Below are 21804 nucleotides of genomic sequence, written 5' to 3' on the forward strand. Positions count from 1 at the left end.
GGCAGTATTCATTACAACCTTTATTAAACTTTTAAAACCACTAAACATTCATTGCACAATCAAGTTTTGGAATGTAACTCCAGCAGTATTCAGCTTGCAAGTATTCCAATGCATGCCACATTCTAATTAAATTCTTATGAACTACTCATAACATGCCAGTCTCAACACTATTTTATGCAAATTAGAAAAATGCATTTGAGGACTGATGAGGGTGAGCAGAAGCATAAGACGTCAGAGTGGCAAACAAAGGGACCTTTTGAAAAGATAAAATTAGGCAAGCAACATCTTTGAGTAGAGGGTGCCTTAGGACTCACAGCACTTCCCTGTCTTTGGAACTCACATCATTCACATCTTTCTACCTTCAGTCTTCTTGCTGCTGTTCTTCCTGCAGGTTGTTCTGAAAATGGCCAGAATTTCCTTTTTAACCAACAGGAGGGCCATTGGCACCCTCATGATACTGGGAGCTGGCTCTCTGGCCAAAGGGTTCTTACTCACAAGGGATTATATGAAAGCAAGGGCAAAACAGAGGAAATTGTATCCTCCCAGGTAAGAAAAATACTTAGATCTATATCGTTTTTTTTCGACAACTGAATGATTCAAAGCACTCTACACTAAATGAGGTATTTGGAAGTATAGCCACTGTTGTGGTGTAGCAAACACAGCAGCGTTAATCACACTCCAGTCAGCAAGGTGCTAAAGAGAAGGTAATTTGTTTTTGTTATGTTGATTCAGAGATAGGTATTTACTCGGATACTCTGAAGAACTCACCTGTTCTTTGTCAAAATAGTGCCACAAAATGTTTATATATAAGCAGTCAGATATAGCCTTGGTTTAACATTGCATGAAGGTGATGCCTCTCCCACAGTGCAGTACCCCTCACTACTGCTCCGACAGTATCATCCTAGTTTTTAAAAAATCACACAACACCTGGTTATAGTCCAGTAGGTTTATTTGGAAGCACTAGCTTTCAGAGCGCTGTTCCTTCATCAGGTGATTGTGGAGAATAAGATTGTAAGACACAGAATTTATAGCAAAAGTTTACAGTGTGATTTAACTGAAATTATATATTGAAAAAGACCCGGATTTGTGTGTTAAGTGTCTCATCTTTTAGAATGACCATGTTGGTTTCAGTTCTTTCATATGTAAATCGCAAAACTTTTTTTACAAGTTATATTCTCAAGTGCACTTTAACAATTGGTGTCATGTCAGCCCACATAAGGTATTGAAGGTGTTAACTCCCTGTGAGGCTGTCTGTGCCACAATGGTCAGACTGATTCTAATCTAAAAATCGGATTTACAGAATCTTACGCAGATTCATGCAGCTTTTGAGCAAAGTAAAATGTAATTCTGCAAGTACAAGTTCACCCCACAAACTTATGCGTATATGTGTCATGTGGGTGTGGAGGAGTGGGGGGGTGGTTATGAGTGTCTGTGAGAGGATGTGTGTATGTGTGTGAGTATGAATGTAAAGGGGTTTAAGTCTGTGAAAGGATGTGTGTGAGTGTATGAGAGAGAGTCTGAGTGTGTGTATAGTGCAATGGAGGTCACCTATGGTGTGACATGAAGCTGTCTCCAAATTATCCTAGATTATGTGCTCAAATTCTAGAATCCATAATCCTGGGATTCAGGTGTGAGGACCAAGTTTAGGCCTATAGAACAAAAATGTGGGATTTTGGTCTGTGAAACTTTCTACAGCTACTGGGCAGTTCTCCAGGGAACAAAAAACTTTGAATTTCAGAATTACAGATTGAGCACACTGCCAGTTAACATGGAAATAAATATTTGAGATCATTAATAATAGCATTTATTGCATTGCATGTTGTATTTTGACAGTAGTAAAAAAATTACCCCCATTTTTAAAACCTACTTCTTTAACAAAGATATTTCCCACCCATCCTAACGTCACCTTTGACTCATTGTCAAATCTTGCACTGATTACATTCCCATTAAGTCTCCTTTTGTATCACATTAAAGATGCTATAGAAATACAAATATTGTAGTGGGTGTATATTTATTCTACATTATGCTCTCAGTGCAGAATATCCTGATCTCCAGAAGCACAACAGCTACATGGCAACTTACCTGACCCCTGATTTATATGCCAAACTTCATGATAAATCTACATCCAGTGGCTGGACACTGGATCAGTGCATTCAGACAGGAGTGGACAATCCTGGAGAGTCCATAGGAATAATAGCAGGAGATGAAGAATCATATGCAGTAAGTATAACTGTACTGTGAATATGGCCACTGAAAATACACAGAAAATACTCACATAGTGCACAACAAAATCTGTCTATTCCAGGGGAGCATATTTGGATAAACTCAGCCTTGTGATGCTGCCTGAACTGCTGTGCTCTTCCAGCACCACTAATTCAGCCTTGTGTTAGCCAGCCATGATTGCTTCACTTACCTTGTTGTTGTTTGCACTCTTCCTGAAAGCAACGCTACCCTGAACAATGACCTCCACCTGGGTTTCTGAGGGAACATATGAATATTCAAAGTTGACAAATGGATCATCAAGCCTATCCCATTCTTCACTGACCAGAACACAAGGCATTTCTTTTCTTCTATGAGTCACTGGGTGGGCAACTGATCCACAGGAAATTAGTTCATAACCAATGTGCATCAAAATCCTTTAGAAAATATAATTCAGTAGCACCAGAGAGGTGAAGGAGCACAAGCTGCATTGGGCTCTAGATGTAAAAGGGAATAAATTATTGCTGTAAATATCATAATACTGTAAGAGTAATGTATAAGAATAATGTTATAGAGTAATATAATATTACAATAGAGTATGAGCAGGAGGTTAGACTGGATCAGGTGGACTTTGTGGCGAAAAACACTACAGCTGAATGGCTCACCATTATTCTATAACTTCAGGAGCAGGAAAATGTGGATTGAACAAAGCTCTTTGAAGGGAAGTCCACATTTGAGATGTGGGAGGCTTTCAAAGATAGGTTAACAGTAGTGCAGGATAGGCATGTCCAGTTGAAGGCAAAGGATAGGAAAGGCAAGATTCGTGAACCGTGGATGACAGGAGAAATTGTACGACTAGCCAAGAGGAAAAGGGAAGTGTACACACGGTCTAGGAAGCTAAGAACAGAACGGGCCCTGGAGGAATATCGAAAGAGTAGGACTAGTCTTAAACAAGGAATCAAGCAGGCTAAAAGAGGTCATGAAATAGCTTTAGCAAGCAGAATTAAGGGAAATCCCAAAGCATTTTATTCTTATATAAGAAGCAAGCGGGTAACTAGAGAAAGGATTGGTTCACTAAAAGATAATGAAGGAAGGCTGTGTGCCAAGGGTTGGTGACGATTCGTCACGGCAGATTCGCCGCCGATGATTAGCCACTGCCAGTTCTCCACCAGCGTTTCTCCACTGGGGTCGTTTGACCTCTGGAGACTATAGACCACTGGAAATATATATATGTAGTGATTGTTTTCCCTCCCGCCTGTTCTTTCATACTTCTCAGTCCGCTTTATTTATACAACTACGTACTACATATTGATAAAAAAGAGATAAAATAAATATCATTTATTGGTTTATATATAAAAATGAGTTACAAACTTTCACCAGAAAAAGGAAATATATTTTAAAAATCTTTATAATGGCAGTAAAATCTCACATTAATATTAAACAATGAAATTTCAGTTCATTTGATAGTTATGCGCTATTCCTCTAAGATATTCCAAACAATCTCTTTCGCTATATTCAAAAACAACGCAACGCAAACACTACCTTAACCAATATAATGACAATTTTATATAGTTTAGATGTGCTTGTTCTCTAACATTTTAAACGTTGTAAAATTTGTAAAAATCTATTAACAAAAATAAACGGTTATTAAAACAAGTAAATGCTACCACCAATATTCAAACTATACGACTTATTTGCGGTGGTGAATCGTCTTCAGTGGCCAATGGGCGGTGGCTAAGCGTCCTCGGTGAACAAAGGGCAGTCGCTAATCATCGGCGGCGAATCTGCTGTCGCAAATGGTCCCATCCTGGTGTGCCAAACCTGAGAGAATGGGTGAGATTCTGAATGATTACTTTGTGTCAGTGTTCACTGAGGAGTGGAACATGATGAATCTTGAGATAGAAGTTTGATTAGTCTGGATCACGTTGGCATAAGTAGGGAAGATGTGTTGGGTAGGCTAGAGGATATTAAGGTGGACAAATCCCCAGGACCGGATGGGATCTATCCCAGGTTGCTGAGGGAGACGAGAGGGGAAATTGCTGGGGTCTTGACAGATATCTTTGTGGCATCCTTAAATACAGGTGAGATGCCGGAGGACTGGAAGGTTGCTCATGTTGTCCTCCTGGACAAGAATATTCCGGGTAACTACAGACCAGTGAGCCTGACGTCGGTGGTGGGGAAGTTGCTGGAGAGGGTACTGATAGATAGGCTGTATTTATATTTAGAAAAGAATGAGCTTATCAGTGATAGGCAACATGGTATTGTGCGGGGGAGTTCATGCCTTACCAACTTAATAGAGTTCTTCGAGGAAGTGACCAAGTTGTTAGATGAAGGAAGGGCTGTTGATGTCATATACATGGACTTTAATAAGGCGTTTGATGAGGTTCCCCATTGTAAACTAATGGAGAAAGTGAAGTCACATGGTGTGCAGGGTGTTCTAGCTAGGTGGATAAAGAACTGGTTGAGCAGCAGGAGACAGGGAGTAGTAGTTGAAAGGAGTTTCTCGAAATGGAGACAGGTGACCAGTGGTGTTCCACAGGGGTCAGTTTTGGGGCCACTGTTGTTTGTAATATACATAAATGATCCAGAAGAGGACACTGTTGGTATGATCAGCAAGTTTGCAGATGACAAAGATTGGTGTAGTAGCAGAAAGCATCAGCGACTGTCAGAGAATACAGAAGGATATAGATAGACTGGAGAGTTGGGCGGAAAAGTGGCAGATGGCTTTCAATCCAGAGAAATGTGAGGTGATGCATTTAGGCAAGTCTAATTATAGAGCGAATCATACAATGAATGGAAGAGCTTTGGGAAAAGTTGATGGGCAGAGAGATCTGGGAGTGCAGGTCCATTGTACCCTGAAGGTTGCTGCACAGGTGGATAGAGTGGTCAAGAAGGCATATAGTATGCTTGCCTTCATTGGCCGGGGTATTGAGTAAAAGAGCTGGCAAGTCATGTTAAAATTGTACAAGATGTTAGTTCAGCTGCATTTAGAATACTGTGTACAGTTCTTGCCGCCACATTACCAAATGTGGACGATTTGGAGAGGATGCAGAGTAGGTTTACGAGGATGTTGCCTGGTATGGAAGATGCTAGCTATGAAGAGACGTTAAGTTGATTAGGTTTATTTTCACTAGAAAAAAGGAGATTGAGGGGGGACCTGATTGAGGTTTACAAAATCATGAAGGGTATAGACAGGGTGGATAGAGACAACCTTTTTCCCAGGGTGAAGGATTCAATAACGAGAGGTCATGCTTTCAAGGTGAGAGGTGGAAAGTTTAAGGGGGGATACAGTCAGTAAGTACTTCACACAGAGGGTGGTGGGCGTTTGGAACGCGTTGCCAGCAGAGGTGGTAGTGGCAGGCATGGTAGATTCATTTAAGATGTGTCTAGACAGATGCATGACTAGGTGGGGAGCAGAGGGATACAAATGCTTAGGAATTGACCGACAGGTTTAGATAGTGGAATTTGGATCGGCTCAGGCTTGGAGGGATGAAGGGCCTGTTCCTGGGCTGTAAATTTTCTTTGTTCTTTGTTCATAGGATTTTATAAGGGTCCAGTTTCAAAGAGCACAGAGAATAGCTTCCAACCCTTGTGTGGTGCAGGGCATAAAACTGCCCCAAGTTTGATTTTAACTTGATATTCTCAAACAAGAAGCCTCATGGATGAGCATAGTGGGATGGTCATCTGAGCAGGGAGCTGTGTAACATTCAGCAGGTCAAGAGTGAAGAGCTGTTCTTTATGTTGAGTTGTACCTGTCCTGGGAGTGTTTAATGGGGACCACGTAGAGAGAGCTTTACTCTGTATCTCACCCCATGATGTATCTGCCTTCTGAGTACTTGATGGGAACTGTGTAGAGAAAGCTGTGCTCATCATTATTATTATACCTCAATGCTGTACCTGTTCCTGCAGTGTTTGTTGGGGATAGTTTAGGGAGAGCTTTACTCTGAATCTAACCTCATGCTGTACCTGTCCTGGATGTGTGTGATGAGGATAGTATACACAGAATTTTACTATATATACATAACACATATTTTGCCGATCTTGGAACTGCAGAGTTACCACAGTTTCCCATTCCTCATCAGTCAGTCACCTTACTTCAATAAGCACGTAAACTGAAAGTCTTATGATCCTGTTCAGCAGTTTTGTTTCGTATAATCAACAAATTGTCTGCAGCTGTAAAGACAACTTTTGATTGTTCCCACTCTGAAAATGTTCTTAATTAGTTGAACTGTGGTCATGACTGTATCTTACTCCACTGAACATGCTGAGCTCTTTGGTGCTGCTGGCCCTTACTCCCAGGAAACACTTGCTAACAATGTCACCTCCAACCATGCAGGTTTTTGCTGATATATTTGACCCTGTGATTAGAGAAAAGCACAATGGATACGATCTGAAGACCATGAAACATGTCAAAGATTTGGATGCAAGTAAAGTGAGTAGAAACCAAACTGCTATATCCGTATTCAGTTTCTGAAAACAGAGCATTGTCTGCAAAGCTAACATTACTGGAAAACAGAACATAGATGACAGAACAGTACAACACAGAAACAGGTTCTTCAGCCCACCACATTCCCATCTGCCTGTACATGATCCATATCCCTCTGTAGCCTGCCTGCTAATGTGTCTATCTAAATGCCTCTTAAACATTGCTATTGTAACTGCTTCTATCACCTCCCATGACAGTGCTTGTCAGGCACCTCTTTGTAAAAATCTTAACTCACACATCTCATTTAAATTTTCCACCCTCACCTTAAATCTCTGCCCCTTAATATTTGACATTTCCACCCTGGGAAAAAGACTCCAACTATCCATCCTGTCCATGCCTCTCATAGTTTTTAATATTTCTAATAAGTTGGCCCTCAGCCTCTGATGCTGTAGCATAAACAATCCAAGTATGTCCAATCTTTCCTGATAGCAAATCCATTCCAGTCCAGACAATGCCTGGTACAAAGGCCCCCTTGCACCTTCTCTGAAGCCTCCACACCCTTCCCATACTGCAGCAGCCAGAACTGCACACAACACTCCAAATGTAGCTTAAGTAAAGTTTTATACAGCTGCAAAATGACCTGCCAACTTTTATACTCAATGTACCAAATGATGAAGCAAATATACCATATGTCATCTTATCCATTTGTGTTGCCACTTGCAGGAAGCTATGGACTTGCACCCCAAAATAACATGGAAGCAGCCATGATAGTGGAAGCTTGAAACAGCTTGGCTGCTTAGCCATTGTTCTCAATGTGCTTTGGTAGGAAGAATAGAGGAGCAGAATATTATTTAAATGGAGAAACACTGCAGAAAGTTGCATAACCAAGGGATTTGGGAATCCTCATGCATAACTCAGAAAAGGCTATCATCCAAGATCAGGAGGTAATAGGGAAGGCAATAGAATTTTGGCGTTATTTCAAAGGAAGTGGTGCATAAAATAGTGAAATCTTGCTAAAGCTATATAAGGCACTAGTTACACAACAGGATATTGTCAACAGATTTGGTTCCCTCTGTTAAGAAAGATTCACTGTCATTGGAAACAGTCTAGAAAAATTTCACTCTGTTGGTTCCAGGTATTCCTTCTTACAAGAGGTTGAGTAGGTTAGGCCTGTAATCATTAGAGCTTAAGAGAATGAGAGGTGGCCTTATTGAAACATATAAAATTCTTAAGGGGCTTGATAGAATAGATGCAGAGAAGTTGTTTCCCCTTGTGGAACAGTCTAGGACCAGAGAGCATAATTTCACAGTAAATGATCACCCATTTAAGAGATAAGAAGAATTTCTTCTCTAAGAGAGTAGGTATTCTTTACCATAGAGCGCTGTTGGGGCTAGGTGGTTAATAATACACAAAGCTGAGATAGACAGATTTTTAACCATAAGGAAATAAAAGGTTATAAGGAAAATGCAGGACGGTGGAGTTGAGGATTATCAGATCAGCCATGATCTTATTGAGAAGTCTGTACGTGATTTGTACGAAGGAATCAAATGGACCAACAGTGGAAATAAAAATTTACAGATAAAACATGAAATGCTGACTGTATTTTTTTTGTTAGGTATTAAGCAAAGTCAAGGGGAAACAGGTGGGTAATGGCAATTCACTGTATTTTAATCCAGGCTATTGCTTCAGGTTATAGGATCAATGGCAGCTGCAGAATCCAGAATAGAAAGTTAGTTTTAGCAATAGCAATCCAACATGTGATCCCAGACCCACTACAATGTGAGTGAATCTTACCTGCCCTCTGGAAGGCAAACCATTCATTTCAAGGGAAATCACTTGTGAGCGATGAATCTCTAAAAATAATTTTAAAATCTACCCCCCAGAGGCAGACTTTGTAAAGATTCCAGGCTCAACTATATAGAAAGCCTGTTAATAAACTGGAAAGGGTGCAAAAACGATTTATAAGGGTGTTACTGAGACTGGAGGGTTTGCATTATAAGGAGAGGCTGAATGGGCTGGGGCTTTTTTTCCCGGAACATCGGAGGCTGAGGGGTGGCCTTGTAAAAGTTTATTAAAAAATCATGAGGAGCATGGATAAAGGTGTTTTCCCCAGGGTAGGAGAATCCAAAACTAGAGGGCATAGGTTTAAGATGAGAGGGGAAAAATTTAGAAGGGACATGAGGGACGTTTTCACACAGAGGGTGGTGTGTCTAAGGAATGAGCTGCCGAGGACATGGTACAGGTGAGTACAATTACAACATTTAAAAGACACTTGGATAGGTATGTTGACAGGAAAGGTATAAAGTAATCTGAGCCAAATGCAAGCAGACGGGACGAGTTCAGTTTTGAAAACCTGGTTGGCATGGACAAGTTGAGCAGCAGGGTCTGTTTCCGTGCCAATAACTCTATGACTCTAATATTGAGGGAATAAAAGGAAAATACAGCAGATGTTGGAGATCTGAAGTTAAATCAGCAAGTGTTGATGAAATTCAACAGGTCTGGCAGTGTCTAAGAAGAGAAAAACACAGTGAACATTTTTGAGTCTGATACAACTTGTCTTGAGCCAACATTAACAACATTTCTCTCTTCAGTGTTGCTACGAAACTTGTATTTTCCAGCACTTCTTGTTTTTATTTCAACACTAAGGAATAGTGTCACAAAAAAACTAGCTCAGTCAAGCACAAACTATGAAGTTTCCTATCTTTGTTTCCTTTCCAGATTAGGAATGGACAGTTTGATGAAAACTATGTTCTTTCCTCACGTGTCAGGACTGGTCGAAGTATTCGAGGACTCAGCATGCCTCCTGCCTGCACTCGGGCTGAGAGGAGAGAGGTGGAGAGGGTGACTGTTGAGGCATTAGCTGGATTAAAGGGAGATCTCGCTGGAAAATACTACAGTCTGAGCAGTATGACAGACAAAGAGCAGCAACAGCTCATTGATGTAAGACAATGAACCACAATTCATCTTGATTAAAGGAACTGGCTGGTGCAGTGACCAGTGGCTTCCACACTAGCATTTCAACTGCGTCCTGAATGTTTCCTATATCTGTAAGGTTTCAATATTGTAAGATTTTGTCAAATAATCACCAAGTTCCTGGGACCCTGCAGTATCGCACTGTCCCTCATTCTATGCGAATTGACAAAAAACATTCAGAACACTGTTGGTCAGTACAGATAGAGCTCTACTCTGTCTAGCTTTGGTCTAACTATCCTTGAAGTATTTGATGGAAACAGTTGTTATGACCCACTTGAGAAAGTCTGTTGATTCCCAAGTCCCACTATTTTCAGGGTCACCACAACAATTAATGATTTAATCAAAGTATGAAAAGTCCCAAATTACCTGCCTGGAGGAATCAGGATCTGGCACTTAATGCAAACTACAGTTTATTTCAAAAAGATATGTTTTAGCCAAATTATGAGCTATCAATTCTAACCCCCTTTTTGAACCCCTACACAGAGTGGGACAAACAAAGAAAAAAAAAACTGGAATCACAGTTTAATTTTCCTGGTTGACAGATGTCAAGAATGCAGTCCTTTTCTCTTCCCAAGTGTTTCTCTTCTGCTAATTCCTTCCTTCCAGATTCTCACTTATTTGCCACAGACACAGGGGATTTACACTTCAATTGTTAATTTCACAGTTAGAGGAAACAACTGACAGTAAATGAGAGGAGAGAATAATTGACAATCTTAAAGTTTGAGTTATTTGGCTACAGAGATATATGGACATATCCTGCTTCTTTCAGTCTTGAAACCTTTGGTCCCTGTGTCAATTCACTCCTAGTCATTGGCTTTAGAAATAGTTATTTTCTATTTTAGACCACAATCAATAAGTCAGAGAAATAATAAGATGCGGCCTCCACATGTCTCCATTTCCTACACCTGCAGAGGTCATCATGAAGGTCCATCCTCTCCAACTCGTTCCTTGCCTGAGATATATTGACTTTCAGATTAAACCATCACTAGTTGTCTCTATGTAATGAGAGAGCAAGACTATGGTCCTTTGGGACTATTGCAACTTTACCTTGTACCTTTATATGTCGTTACACAGAAATAAAATGCAGTCTTTACACAGTGTACAGGAAACTTTACTCTATATCTTAATCTCATGTTGTATATCTTTCTATAGGATCACCTCTTGTTTCACAAACCAGCATCACCTTTCCACTTGTCTTCAGGGATGGCCAGGGATTGGCCCGATGCTCGGGGCATTTGGTAAGTTTGGATTCAGGAAAAAGGAGAGGATTGTGGCCAGGAAGGAAGGTAAACATGAAGTTTGCAATACTGAATTCCAAAACATCTGGAGATCTGAAAGTAACGCAGGTCAGCAGAGACAAGGTGGTGCAGGAAAGTGATCATGCCAAGATGAGTGTTTCTGGGTCTAAATACAAGTGATGTTTTTAAAATAACCAAACCGTTCTGTTCCCACTTATCTACAGGCACAATAATGAGAAGACTTTCTCAATCTGGGTCAATGAGGAGGACCATATTCGAATTATCTCCATGGAAAAAGGTGGTAACATGAAGAGGGTATTTGAGAAATTCTGCCGGGGTCTCAAAGAGGTAAACAATTATAAGAGCAACCCATCCATTAGGATCCTCCCTCCACTCTTGCACAATCTGGAGCAGGCTATTCAGCCCAACATATCTGTCCAGGCTGTTTGAGAAAGTTATGCTGTTAGTCCTAATATTGAAGCCCCTCATCCTAACTCCCTCCTCACACAACCCTGTAAATTTTCCCCTTTCAAATGTACCTCCAATTTTAACAGAATAAAAATCAAACCTATTTCAGAAGGAAACATTTCTCCACTAGACACCTTACCTTCTCCTCACTTTTACAAGCTGCCCTTTGTTTCAGTCACTTCCTCTTGAAACTTTGATTTATCCTGCTTCTTTGTTACTTTTGATGAAAAGTGTTGATTTTTCCATGTTTTCCTGGCTTTTCTGGACCTCATTGTTGATCATTCATTAACATATGGAGTGGTTGAGGTGAATAGTATAGATTACATTTCAGAGAAACCGAGTGAACAAACTGAAGAGAAAGGAATGGAGAATGTTATCTTGATGGGGTTAGTGAAAGGGGGCTGGGGAAGGCTGGTGTAGACAATAAGCTGCAGCACAAAATCAAATGCCCTGTTTTCATATTGTATACTCAATGTAACTCTATGACTCCATTCATCCTTGCCACTGTTAGAAAAACAGAATACAATGCTGAGATTTGAAACAAAAATGTTTTTTCCAGGTTGAGAAACTGATCACTGAGAAAGGCTGGGAGTTTATGTGGAATGAAAGACTTGGCTACATCCTGACATGCCCATCAAACCTGGGCACTGGACTCCGAGCTGGGGTACACATCAAACTACCCATGCTCAGCAAGGTACCAGCTCAATCTCATTTTCCAACTGGGCTTCAATTCTAGTGGACATCATTTACTCTCCATTGTCCATGACTCTGAAATCAATTAGTCCTGATACACAAAACATTCTCAAACTACATGCTGAGAATACCAGTGAAAGGAAAGGGAATAAGGTAGGCCTCTCTCCTTTAGACAATGATAGAACTCCTTGTGAAATTAAGTGACAAATTAGGGGGCTGAGATTCCACAGGGATTCCTGCTCACAAGAAACAAAACAGAGGCTGCTTTAACATGGAACAGGACTAAACAGAACCTGACATGAACAGCCCACAGGTTAGCTGGTTTAAGAAATGGTAATGATCACAAAGACATGACAAGAGTTTGACTGGGGTAAGGGCTGGAGCTCATTGAAGAGGACAGTGCAGAAGGAGCTTTACTGTGCATTGTATCTCATGCTCTCCCTGCCCTGGGAGTGTTTGATGGGGACAGTGTAAAGGGAGCTTTACTCTGTATCTAACCCTGCGCTGTCCCTGTTTAATGAAGACAGTAGAGAGGGAGTTTTACTATGTCCAAGTTGTCTTGGGAGTTATTGAAATAAAACCTTTTCTTACCTGGTAATGAAGCCTCTTGCTGTAATGAGCAGAAAACCCACACAGGGAAAAAACACTCTCAAAATTAGAAGAGCTGATGGTATAGTAGACTATTATGTTAACTAGTAGAGTAGAAGGACTGCCGTAGTTGCAACTACATTACATGTACCACAGTATAAAGGGTGTATGGTAGGAGTGACCAATGCACAGTGCTTGTGGACACCATTTCCTGTCTTCTCTTTGAGGATACACTCCATCATGCCATGTGGCACTATCACCTTTATAACTGGGGTGGAAGAGGTCTAGTAACTCAAGACTTGGCATCTATGAGACTGTGGGCGATCAGCAAAAACAGGACTGCACTCAAACATAATCTGTAACCTCATAGCCCAGCAGATCCCTCACTGTATCATTACTATCAAGCTACAGGACCAATTTTGTTCCATTAAAAATGTGAAAGGAGATGCTGGATGTTCTCATGGAATACAGGGAGAACTAGCCATTTGGATACAGAACTGGCTCAAAGGTTGAAGACAGAGGGTGGTGGTGGAGGGTTGTTTTTCAGACTGGAGGCCTGTGACCAGTGCAGTGCCACAAGGATCGGTGCTGGGTCCTCTACTTTTTATCAGTTACATAAATGATTTGGATGCGAGCAAAAGAGGGACAGCTTGTAAGTTTGCAGATGACACCAAAATTGGAGGTGTAGTGGACAGTGAAGAGGGTCACCTCAGATTACAACAGGATCTGGACCAGATGGACCAATGCTGAGAAGTGGCAGATGGAGTTTAATTCAGATAAATGTGAGGTGCTGCATTTTGGGAAAGCAAATCTTAGCAGAACTTATACACTTAATGGTAAGGTCCTAGGGAGTGTTGCTGAACAAAGAGACCTTGGAGTGCAGGTTCATAGCTCCTTGAAAGTGGATTTGCAGGTATATAGGATAGTGAAGAAGGCATTCGGTATGCTTTCCTTTATGTGTCAGAGTATTGAGTACAGGAGTTGGGAGGTCATGTTGTGGCTGTACAAGACATTGGTTAGGCCACTGTTGGAATATTGTGTGCAATTCTGGACTCCTTCCTATCGGAAAGATGCTGTGAAACTTGAAAGGGTTCAGAAAAGATTTACAAGGATGTTGCCAGGGTTGGAGGATTTGAGCTACAGGGAGAGGTTGAACAGGCTGGGGCTGTTTTCCCTGGAGCGTCGGAGGCTGAGGGGTGACCTTATAGAGGTTTACAAAATTATGAGGGGCATGGATAGGATAAATAGACAAATTCTTTTCCCTGGAGTGGGGGAGTCCAGAACTGGAGGGCAAAGGTTTAGGGTGAGAGGGGAAAGATATAAAAGAGACCTAAGGGGCAACGTTTTCACACAGAGGTGGTACGTGTATGGAATAAGCTGCCAGAGGATGTGGTGGAGGCTGGTACAATTGCACTATTTAAAAGGCATTTGGATGGGTATATGAATAGGAAGGGTTGGGAGGGATATGGGCCGTGTGTTGGCAGGTGGGACTAGATTGGATTGGGATATCTGGTCGGCATGGACAGGTTGGACTGAAGGGTCTGTTTCCGTGCTGTACAACTCTCTGACTCTATACTATCGGGCATAGCCAAAAATGAGGTGTCAATCTGATGGTGATACAAAGAGGGCTGTTTCACCTTTCAAACAGCATAAGCAGCAAGTGATAAACAAAGCTAACAAATTCCACAATCAACAAGTCAGATCTAAGCTCAGCAATCCTGCCACATCCATTTGCAAATAGTGGACAATTAAACAGTTCAATAGAGGAGTAGGCTGCTCAAATATTCCCATTCTTAATAATGGGGGACCCCAGCATTTCATTGCAAAGAATAAGGCTGAGGCAGCCACAACAATCTTAACTTAGTCTTTGGCCAATGCAATTCACTCCACTTGATATCAAGGAAAGGAAGAAGACACTGAATACTGCAAAGGGTGCTGACAATATTTCAATATTAGTACTGAAGATTTACTCTCCAAAATGTGGCATACCCTGGAGCCACACTGTTCTAATACAACTGCAATACTGGTATTAATCTAACAATGTGGAAAAGTACCCAGGCTATCTCCAACACAGATAAAAAAGGACCAATGCAACCGGCCAATTCCTGCCCAATCAGATTCTTCCTGGGGAAGCAACTGCCTCGTGGTTTTATCACTGGACTGTTAATCAAGAGACCTAATTAATGTACACCTTGCCATGTCAGATATTGAAATTTGACTTCAACAAAAGTCTGGAATTAAGAGTCTAATGATAACCACAAATCCATTGTTGATTGTTGGAAAAACCCATCAGGTTCACTAAAGTTGTTTTTTGGAAAAGAAATTTCCATCCTTACCTGGTCTGGCCTACATGTGACTCCAGACCCACAACAACGTGGTTGACTCTTAACTACCCTCTGGGCAATTAGGGATGGGTCATAAAATTCCAGCATAGCCAGAGGTGCACTCATACCATGAATGAATAAAAACTTCAAGCATGAATGGGAAAGATCATCATCAGTGCTATCAAGTAGGACCTGCTTCACACCAACTCTCAATTTAGGTTCAGCCATGACCACACAGCTCCTGACCTCATTACAGCCTTGGTTCAAACATGGACAGAAGAGTTGAACTTCAGTGGTGAGGAGGGAGTGAGTGCTGTTAAATCAAGGCTGCAGTTGACCAAGTGTGGCATCAAAGAGCCCTAACAAAACTGAAGTCAATGAGAATTGAGGGAAAAGCTTTCCCCCAATTGGTGTCATACCTGGCACAAAGGAAGACGGTTGTTGGGGTTCAGTTCCAATGCATCATGCAGAGTTCCTCTGGATAGTCTCCTAGACCCAAACATCTTCAGCTGCTTCAACAATGAAATTTCTACAATCATAATGTCAGAAGTGGGATGAATTGTTCTACAAAGACCACGTTTTCTTTTTGTTAATGCCATAAAATCAGCAATTACAAAATCACTCATTCCAACTCCTGCCCTTCATGACTTGACCAAAACATGAGAAACCCTTATGTATGGATTTTAACACTAATTACCTGATGATGGAGCAGTGCTCTGAAAGCGAATACTTCCAAATAAACTTGTTGGACTATAACCTGATATTGTGTGATTTTTAATTTGATGTTAACAGACAGCTTTTTGTTTGATAGAAGCTCCCTGTTATCTTTAATTTCTGATTCAGGATCCTCGCTTCCCGAAGATCCTGGAGAACCTGCGACTGCAGAAACGAGGGACAGGGGGAGAGGACACCGAAGCTGTGGACAGCGTGTTTGATATCTCAAACCTGGACCGTCTGGGGAAATCTGAGGTGAGATACCACAGTTTATTATACAGTGGTTATGTAATGGGGAAGGCACAAGGGGGCAGTAGGGGAGAGAAAGGTGTACATGAATAGGTTTCCTTGGGGGGATCTCGAGATAACAAAGGGAGAATTTGTGGGAGGGGTCAGGATTCATTGGGGAAGTGAAAAGGGGAATACAGGGAAATTAGAACAGGAGAAGGGGAGGATATCAGTTCAGGGATAGTTTTCCTTGGGGAAGTGAAGGAAGGATCAAGCATGGCAATTGGACGGGAAAAGAGACATGGAGAGGGGATTTTCTTTCCAAAACAAAAGTAGGATTCTCCCTTCCCCTTTTGATAATGTAAAAGTCTAATCTTGAATGTCTTGTTCCTTTCTTCAGGTGGAGCTTGTTCAATTAGTGATTGATGGAGTCAACTATTTAATTGAGTGTGAGAAGAGACTCCAGCAAGGTCACAACATCCAAATCCCATCTGCCCTACGCAGAAACAGTTACCATTGAGATGTATATCTTATTAAACATAGAGTCATAGTCATACAGATGTACAGCACGGAAACAGTCTCTTCGGTCCAACTTGTCCATGCCAATCACAGATCCTAACATAGTCTAGTCCCAATTGCCAGGTCTTGGCTCATACCCTATTCATAAACCCTTCCAGATGCCTTTAAATGTTGCAATTGTATCAGCCTCCACCACTTCCTCTGGTAGCTTATTCCAGACACACACCACCCTCTGTGTGAAAATGTTGTTCTTTAGGTCCCTTTTTATCTTTTGCCTCTCTCCCTAAACCTATGCCTTCTAGTTCTGGACTCCCATACCCCAGGGAAAAGACTTTGTCTATTTATTCTATCCATGCCCCTCAATATTTTATAAACCTCTATAAGGTCCCCCCTCAACCTTCAACACTCTAGGAAAAACAGCCCCAGCCTATTCAGCCTCTCCCTATAGCTCAAATGCTCCAACCCTGGCAACATTCTTGTAAATCCGTTCTGAATCCTTTCAAGTTTCACAACATCCTTTCAATAGGAGGGAGACCAGAATTGCACGCAGTATTCCAAAAGTGGCCTAACCAATGTCCTGTACAGCTGCAACATGACCTCCCAACTCCTGTACTCAATACTCTGACCAATAAAGGAAAGCATATCAAACACCTTCTTCACTATCCTATCTATCTGCGACTCTACTTTCAAGGAGCTATGAACCTCCACTCCAAGGTCTCTTTGTTCAGCAACACTCTCTAGGACCTTATCATTAAGTGTATAAGTCCTGCTAGGATTTGCTTTTCCAAAATGCAGCACCTTTCATTTATCTGAATTGAACTCCATCTGCCACTTCTCAGCCCAATGGTCCATCTGATCAAGAACCCATTGTAATCTGAGGTAACCTTCTTTGCAATCCACTGCACCTCCAATTTTGATATAATCTGCAAACTTACTAACTATACCTCCTATGTTCATATCCATACAGTTTATGTAAAAGAAAAAAATTGGGACCCAGGACCGATCCTTGTGGCATTCCACTGGTCACAGACCTCCAGTCTGAAAAACAACTCTCCACCTTCTGCCTTAAAGCCAGTTTTGTATCCAAATGGCTAGTTGTCCCTGTGTTCCATGAGATTTAACCTTGCTAACCAGTGTCCTATGGAAAACCTTGTGGAACACCTTACTGAAGTCCATATAGATCACGTCCACAATACCCTCAATGAATTCTAGCATTTTCCCCATTACCAATGTCAGGCTAACCAGTCTACTAATTCCTTGTTTCCTCTCCACCTTTTTTTAAATAGTGGGGTTACATCAGCTAACCACTCCATAAGGACCATTCCAGAGGATCTTGACAATGATCACCAGTGCATTTATTTTATCCAGGACCCTCTTTAAAAACTTTGAGATGTGGATTATCAGAGTTGGAGGAAATTATCAGCCATTAATCCCATCACCTTCCCCAACACGCTTTCCCTACTAAGACTGACTCAGTTCCTCCCTCTCACTGGATCCTGTATTCCCCAATTTTTGGGACATTATTTGTGTTCTCCTTTGTGATGATAAATCCAAAGTATGTATTGAATTGGGCTGCCATCATAACTGGCTTTGATTCTGATTCTAAAGGACCTACATTTGTCATTAAACCTATCCTCGTCACATACCAATAGACACTTTTACAAGCAGTTTGTATGTTCCCCTGATTTGGAGATGCCGGTGTTGGGCTGGGATGGTCAAAGTTAAAAATCACACAACACCAGGTTATAACCCAACAGGTTTAATTGGAAGCACTAGCTTTTGGAGCGACGCTCCTTCATCAGGTGGTTGTATGTTCCCCATAAGCTTACTCCCGTACTCTAGTTGCCGTTTCTTAATAAATGCCTTTGTCCTCTTTTACTGAAATCTGAAATGCAACCTATTGTCAAGTTCTACTGCTGGTTTTGGCCAATTTGTACCCCTTCATTGCGTCTAATACTAAGCCTACTTTCCCTTGCCAGCCACCATTAGGCCTGTTTTCTATTTATGCCAGATAGGAATGAACATTTGTTGCAGTTCATCCACGTGCTCTTTAAATATTTACCATTGCTGATCCACCATCATTCCTTTAAGTGGCATCCCCAAATTTATCATTGCCAGATCGTGCTTCATGCATCATACTTTTCTGCATTCAGATTCAGGACTCTAGTCTCAGAGTCACTCTCCATCCTACTGAAGAATTCTATCATATTATGGTCAGTCTTCCCCTGGAGGCTTCATACAGTTCGATTGCCAATTATTCCAATCTCATTCCTCAGTACCCAGTCTGAGTTGGTCTTTTCTCTAGTTGGTTCCTCAATTTATTAATCCAGAAAACCATCCTGTACATACTGCAGGAATTCCTCCGAAAGTATTGTTACTGATTTGACTGATCCAATCTTTTTCAGATTATAGTCACCCATAATTAGAGATATACTTTTATTGCTTTCATCTCTAACTCCCTGTTTATTGCCTTCCCCAACAGTACAGTTATTTGAATAATTCCTGGAATGTCATATTCTTTTATGAGGAAAGGTTGTACAGGCTGGACTTGTATCCACTGGAATTTCGAAGAGTAAGAGGGCGACTTTATTTAAAACTATAAGATCCTGAGGGGTCTTGACAGGGTGAATGTGGAAAGTATATTTCCTCATGTGGGAGGATCAAGATGAAGTCACGGTTTAAAAGTGAAGGGGTTATCCATTTAAGACTGAAAAGAGGAAAAATAACTTTTTTTCAGAGGGTCATGAGTCTCTGGATCTCACTTTCCCAAAGATGTTCGAATCAGAGGCTTTGAATATTTTTAAGACAGAGATGGACTCACTTGATAAGCAAAGGGGTGCATGTTTATTAGGGGTGGGTGGGAATGAGGAGGAATCAAATCAGCCATGAAGAATGGAATAGGCTCAAAGCAGACCATTCCTGGTTCAAATTTGTACACTTGTAAATAAACTCCCACAGCGAATTGTCAGAGGCTGCAATATACTGCCCGAGAGTGTAGAGGAGACAGATGCTGACAATACATTTTACAGGGAGTCAGAGTGTTGTATGAACAGAATGAACATGCAGGGCTCTTTGGAGGGAAAGGACTGAATAGCACAGAGTGAACTGGTCATTCAGAAAGCCAGCACAGACACAAAGGGCGAAATGTTCATCTGTGCTAAAGGCATCCACCATGTGGGGGAACCATGCACACACACCAAGTTCTTAACATGTGTTTGATTCAAAAAGGGAAGAAAATCTCTCAGTCACTCCATCAGAAGGAGATATCAACTTCAGAAGTCCAGGGCGCAATAAACCCTGAATGAAATTGTATCACCTACACATCTACCCCATGCCAACAATCTGTCGAAAAACCCTGTTGATGTTCAACACTGTCCTATTAACAATTCAAAATATTTCCACTGTGAATCCAGGAAAGTAATAATATTAAAACATAAACAAAAATTGCCGGATATGTTTTTCCATGCTATGTAACTCTATGATAGGCAACATCTGAGGAGAGAAAGCAGAGTTAAAATTCTGGAGCCAGTCACTGCAGGAATAATCCAGTGACTGGAATCCAACATTAACTCTGCCAGCCCTGTAGAGTTTCACCAGCAATTTCTGTTTCTCATTTCCAGCATTTGCAATTCTTTGTTTGAAATAATAATGCTACACCTGTTTTTAAATCTTAGATACTCACCACAGGATTTTTATTTGATCTCAAAAATAGACTTTATTCCTAAACTAGACAAAAGTGAAGATTACAGATGCTGGAGATTAGAGTCAAGAGTGCGGTGCTGGAAAAGCACAGCTGGTCAGGCAGCATCCAAGGAGCAGGAGAATCGACGTTTTAGGCAAAAGCCCTTCATCAGGAATGAGGCTGTGAGCTGAGGGGCTGTTGAGATAAATGGGAGGGGGGGTTAGGGCTGGGGGGGAAGGCAGCTGAGAGTGCGATAGGTAGATGAAGGTGGGGGGTAATGGTGATAGGTCAGAGAGGAAGGTGGAGCAGATAGGTCGGAAGGAAGATGGACAGCTAGGACAGGTCATGAGGGCAGTGCTGGGTTGGAAAGTTGGACATGGGAAGGGGAAATGAGGAAACTGATGAAATCCACATTGACGCTGTGGGGTTGAAAGCTCCTGAGGTGGAAGATGAGGCATTTTTCCTCTCGGTGTCTGCTGGTTAGGGAGTGGCAATGGAGGAGTCCCAGGATCTGATTCTCCTGCTCCTCGGATGCTGCCTGACATTTCCAGCACCACATTCTCAACTTTATTCCTAAACTACCAATAAGTATGTTGTGGAGGTGCTGGTATTGGACTGGGGTGGACAAAGTTAAAACACCAGGTTATGGTCCAACAGCTTTAATTGGAAACACTAGCCTTCAGAGTGCTGCTCCTTTGTCAGGTAGCTAGTGGATCATAGGACACAGAATGTATAGTAAAAGATCAAAGTGTCCAACAATTGAGGAGATGTATGGAACAAACCTAGATTGCTGTTAAGTCTTTAATCACTTAGAATGGGTTGCAGGTTTCGATTCACTATTATGTAAATCCCAGAACTTCTTTCAAGTGATATTGCCAGAGATAACAAGGTTTTATAGAAGAAAAGGTGACAGCTCTGCTCAGACAATGTCACCTTTTAAAACTCCCAGCCAACCGAACCTGACACCGGAAGTTGCGTGCTGCCAGCACGACATCCAAACCTGAGAGCGGCCGGGGAACTTCGTGTGGGGATGGGTGGGGCCATGTTGTGATGTTACCTGTTAATCAGCACCTGCGACTTGGTTAAACAGTGCCACTGCTGCTTAGTGGCTAGGAGTGGTAACTGCATGGTAACTGACTTGGCATCAGCCCAGAGTCCCAACTACAGACACAAACCTAGCATCATCCCAGAGTCAGAAATACAGTCATAAACCTCATGATTTGGAGATGCCGGTGTTGGACTGGGGTGTAAAAGTTAAAAATCACACAACACCAGGTTATAGTCCAACAGGTTTAATTGGAAGCACTAGCTTTTGGAGCGACGCTTTCGGACCACCTGATGAAGGAGCGTGTCACTCCAAAAGCTAGTGTGCTTCCAAATAAACCTGTTGGACTATAACCTGGTGTTGTGTGATTTTTAACTAAAGTCTTAAACCTGGCATTAGACCAGAGTCCCAACTGCAGTCACAAACCTGTCATCATACCAGAATCCCAACTACAGTCACAAACGTGGCCTCACCCTGCAATCCCAACTACAGTCACAAACATGGCCTCACCCCGCAGTCCCAACTACAGTCACAAACATGGCCTCACCCCAGGGTCCCAAACACAATCACAAACCTGGTATCAGCCCAGAGTCTCAACTACAATCACAAACCTGTCGTCATACCAGAATCCCAACTACAGTCACAAACATGGCCTCATCCCACAGTCCCAAACACAATCACAAACCTTGTATCAGCCCAGTGTCCCA

At 41.7% G+C, this 21804-nt stretch overlaps 1 protein-coding gene across 1 annotated transcript; it reads left to right on the forward strand.

The window, feature by feature from the left end:
- Nucleotides 1–412: 412 nt before the first annotated feature.
- LOC140458325 (creatine kinase U-type, mitochondrial-like) lies at nucleotides 413–16371 on the forward strand. The gene is made up of 9 exons (XM_072552714.1): nucleotides 413–546; nucleotides 2034–2220; nucleotides 6536–6631; nucleotides 9344–9565; nucleotides 10751–10836; nucleotides 11061–11184; nucleotides 11864–11998; nucleotides 15753–15878; nucleotides 16252–16371. Exons 1-9 carry the CDS (start codon nucleotides 452–454, stop codon nucleotides 16369–16371), a joined length of 1191 nt encoding a protein of 396 aa, XP_072408815.1. The 5' UTR covers nucleotides 413–451.
- Nucleotides 16372–21804: the final 5433 nt, after the last annotated feature.

Source organism: Chiloscyllium punctatum, chromosome 33 (genome assembly GCF_047496795.1).
Source record: "Chiloscyllium punctatum isolate Juve2018m chromosome 33, sChiPun1.3, whole genome shotgun sequence".
NCBI classification, from domain to species: Eukaryota; Metazoa; Chordata; class Chondrichthyes; order Orectolobiformes; family Hemiscylliidae; genus Chiloscyllium; species Chiloscyllium punctatum.

Coding starts and splice junctions, on each gene's coding strand:
- LOC140458325 (XM_072552714.1), top strand. CDS start 452: ATGATACTGGGAGCTGGCTCTCTGGCCAAAGGGTTCTTACTCACAAGG. Junction 547..2,033: donor AGGAAATTGTATCCTCCCAG/GTAAGAAAAATA, acceptor TTATGCTCTCAG/TGCAGAATATCCTGATCTCC. Junction 10,837..11,060: donor CCCGATGCTCGGGGCATTTG/GTAAGTTTGGAT, acceptor ACTTATCTACAG/GCACAATAATGAGAAGACTT.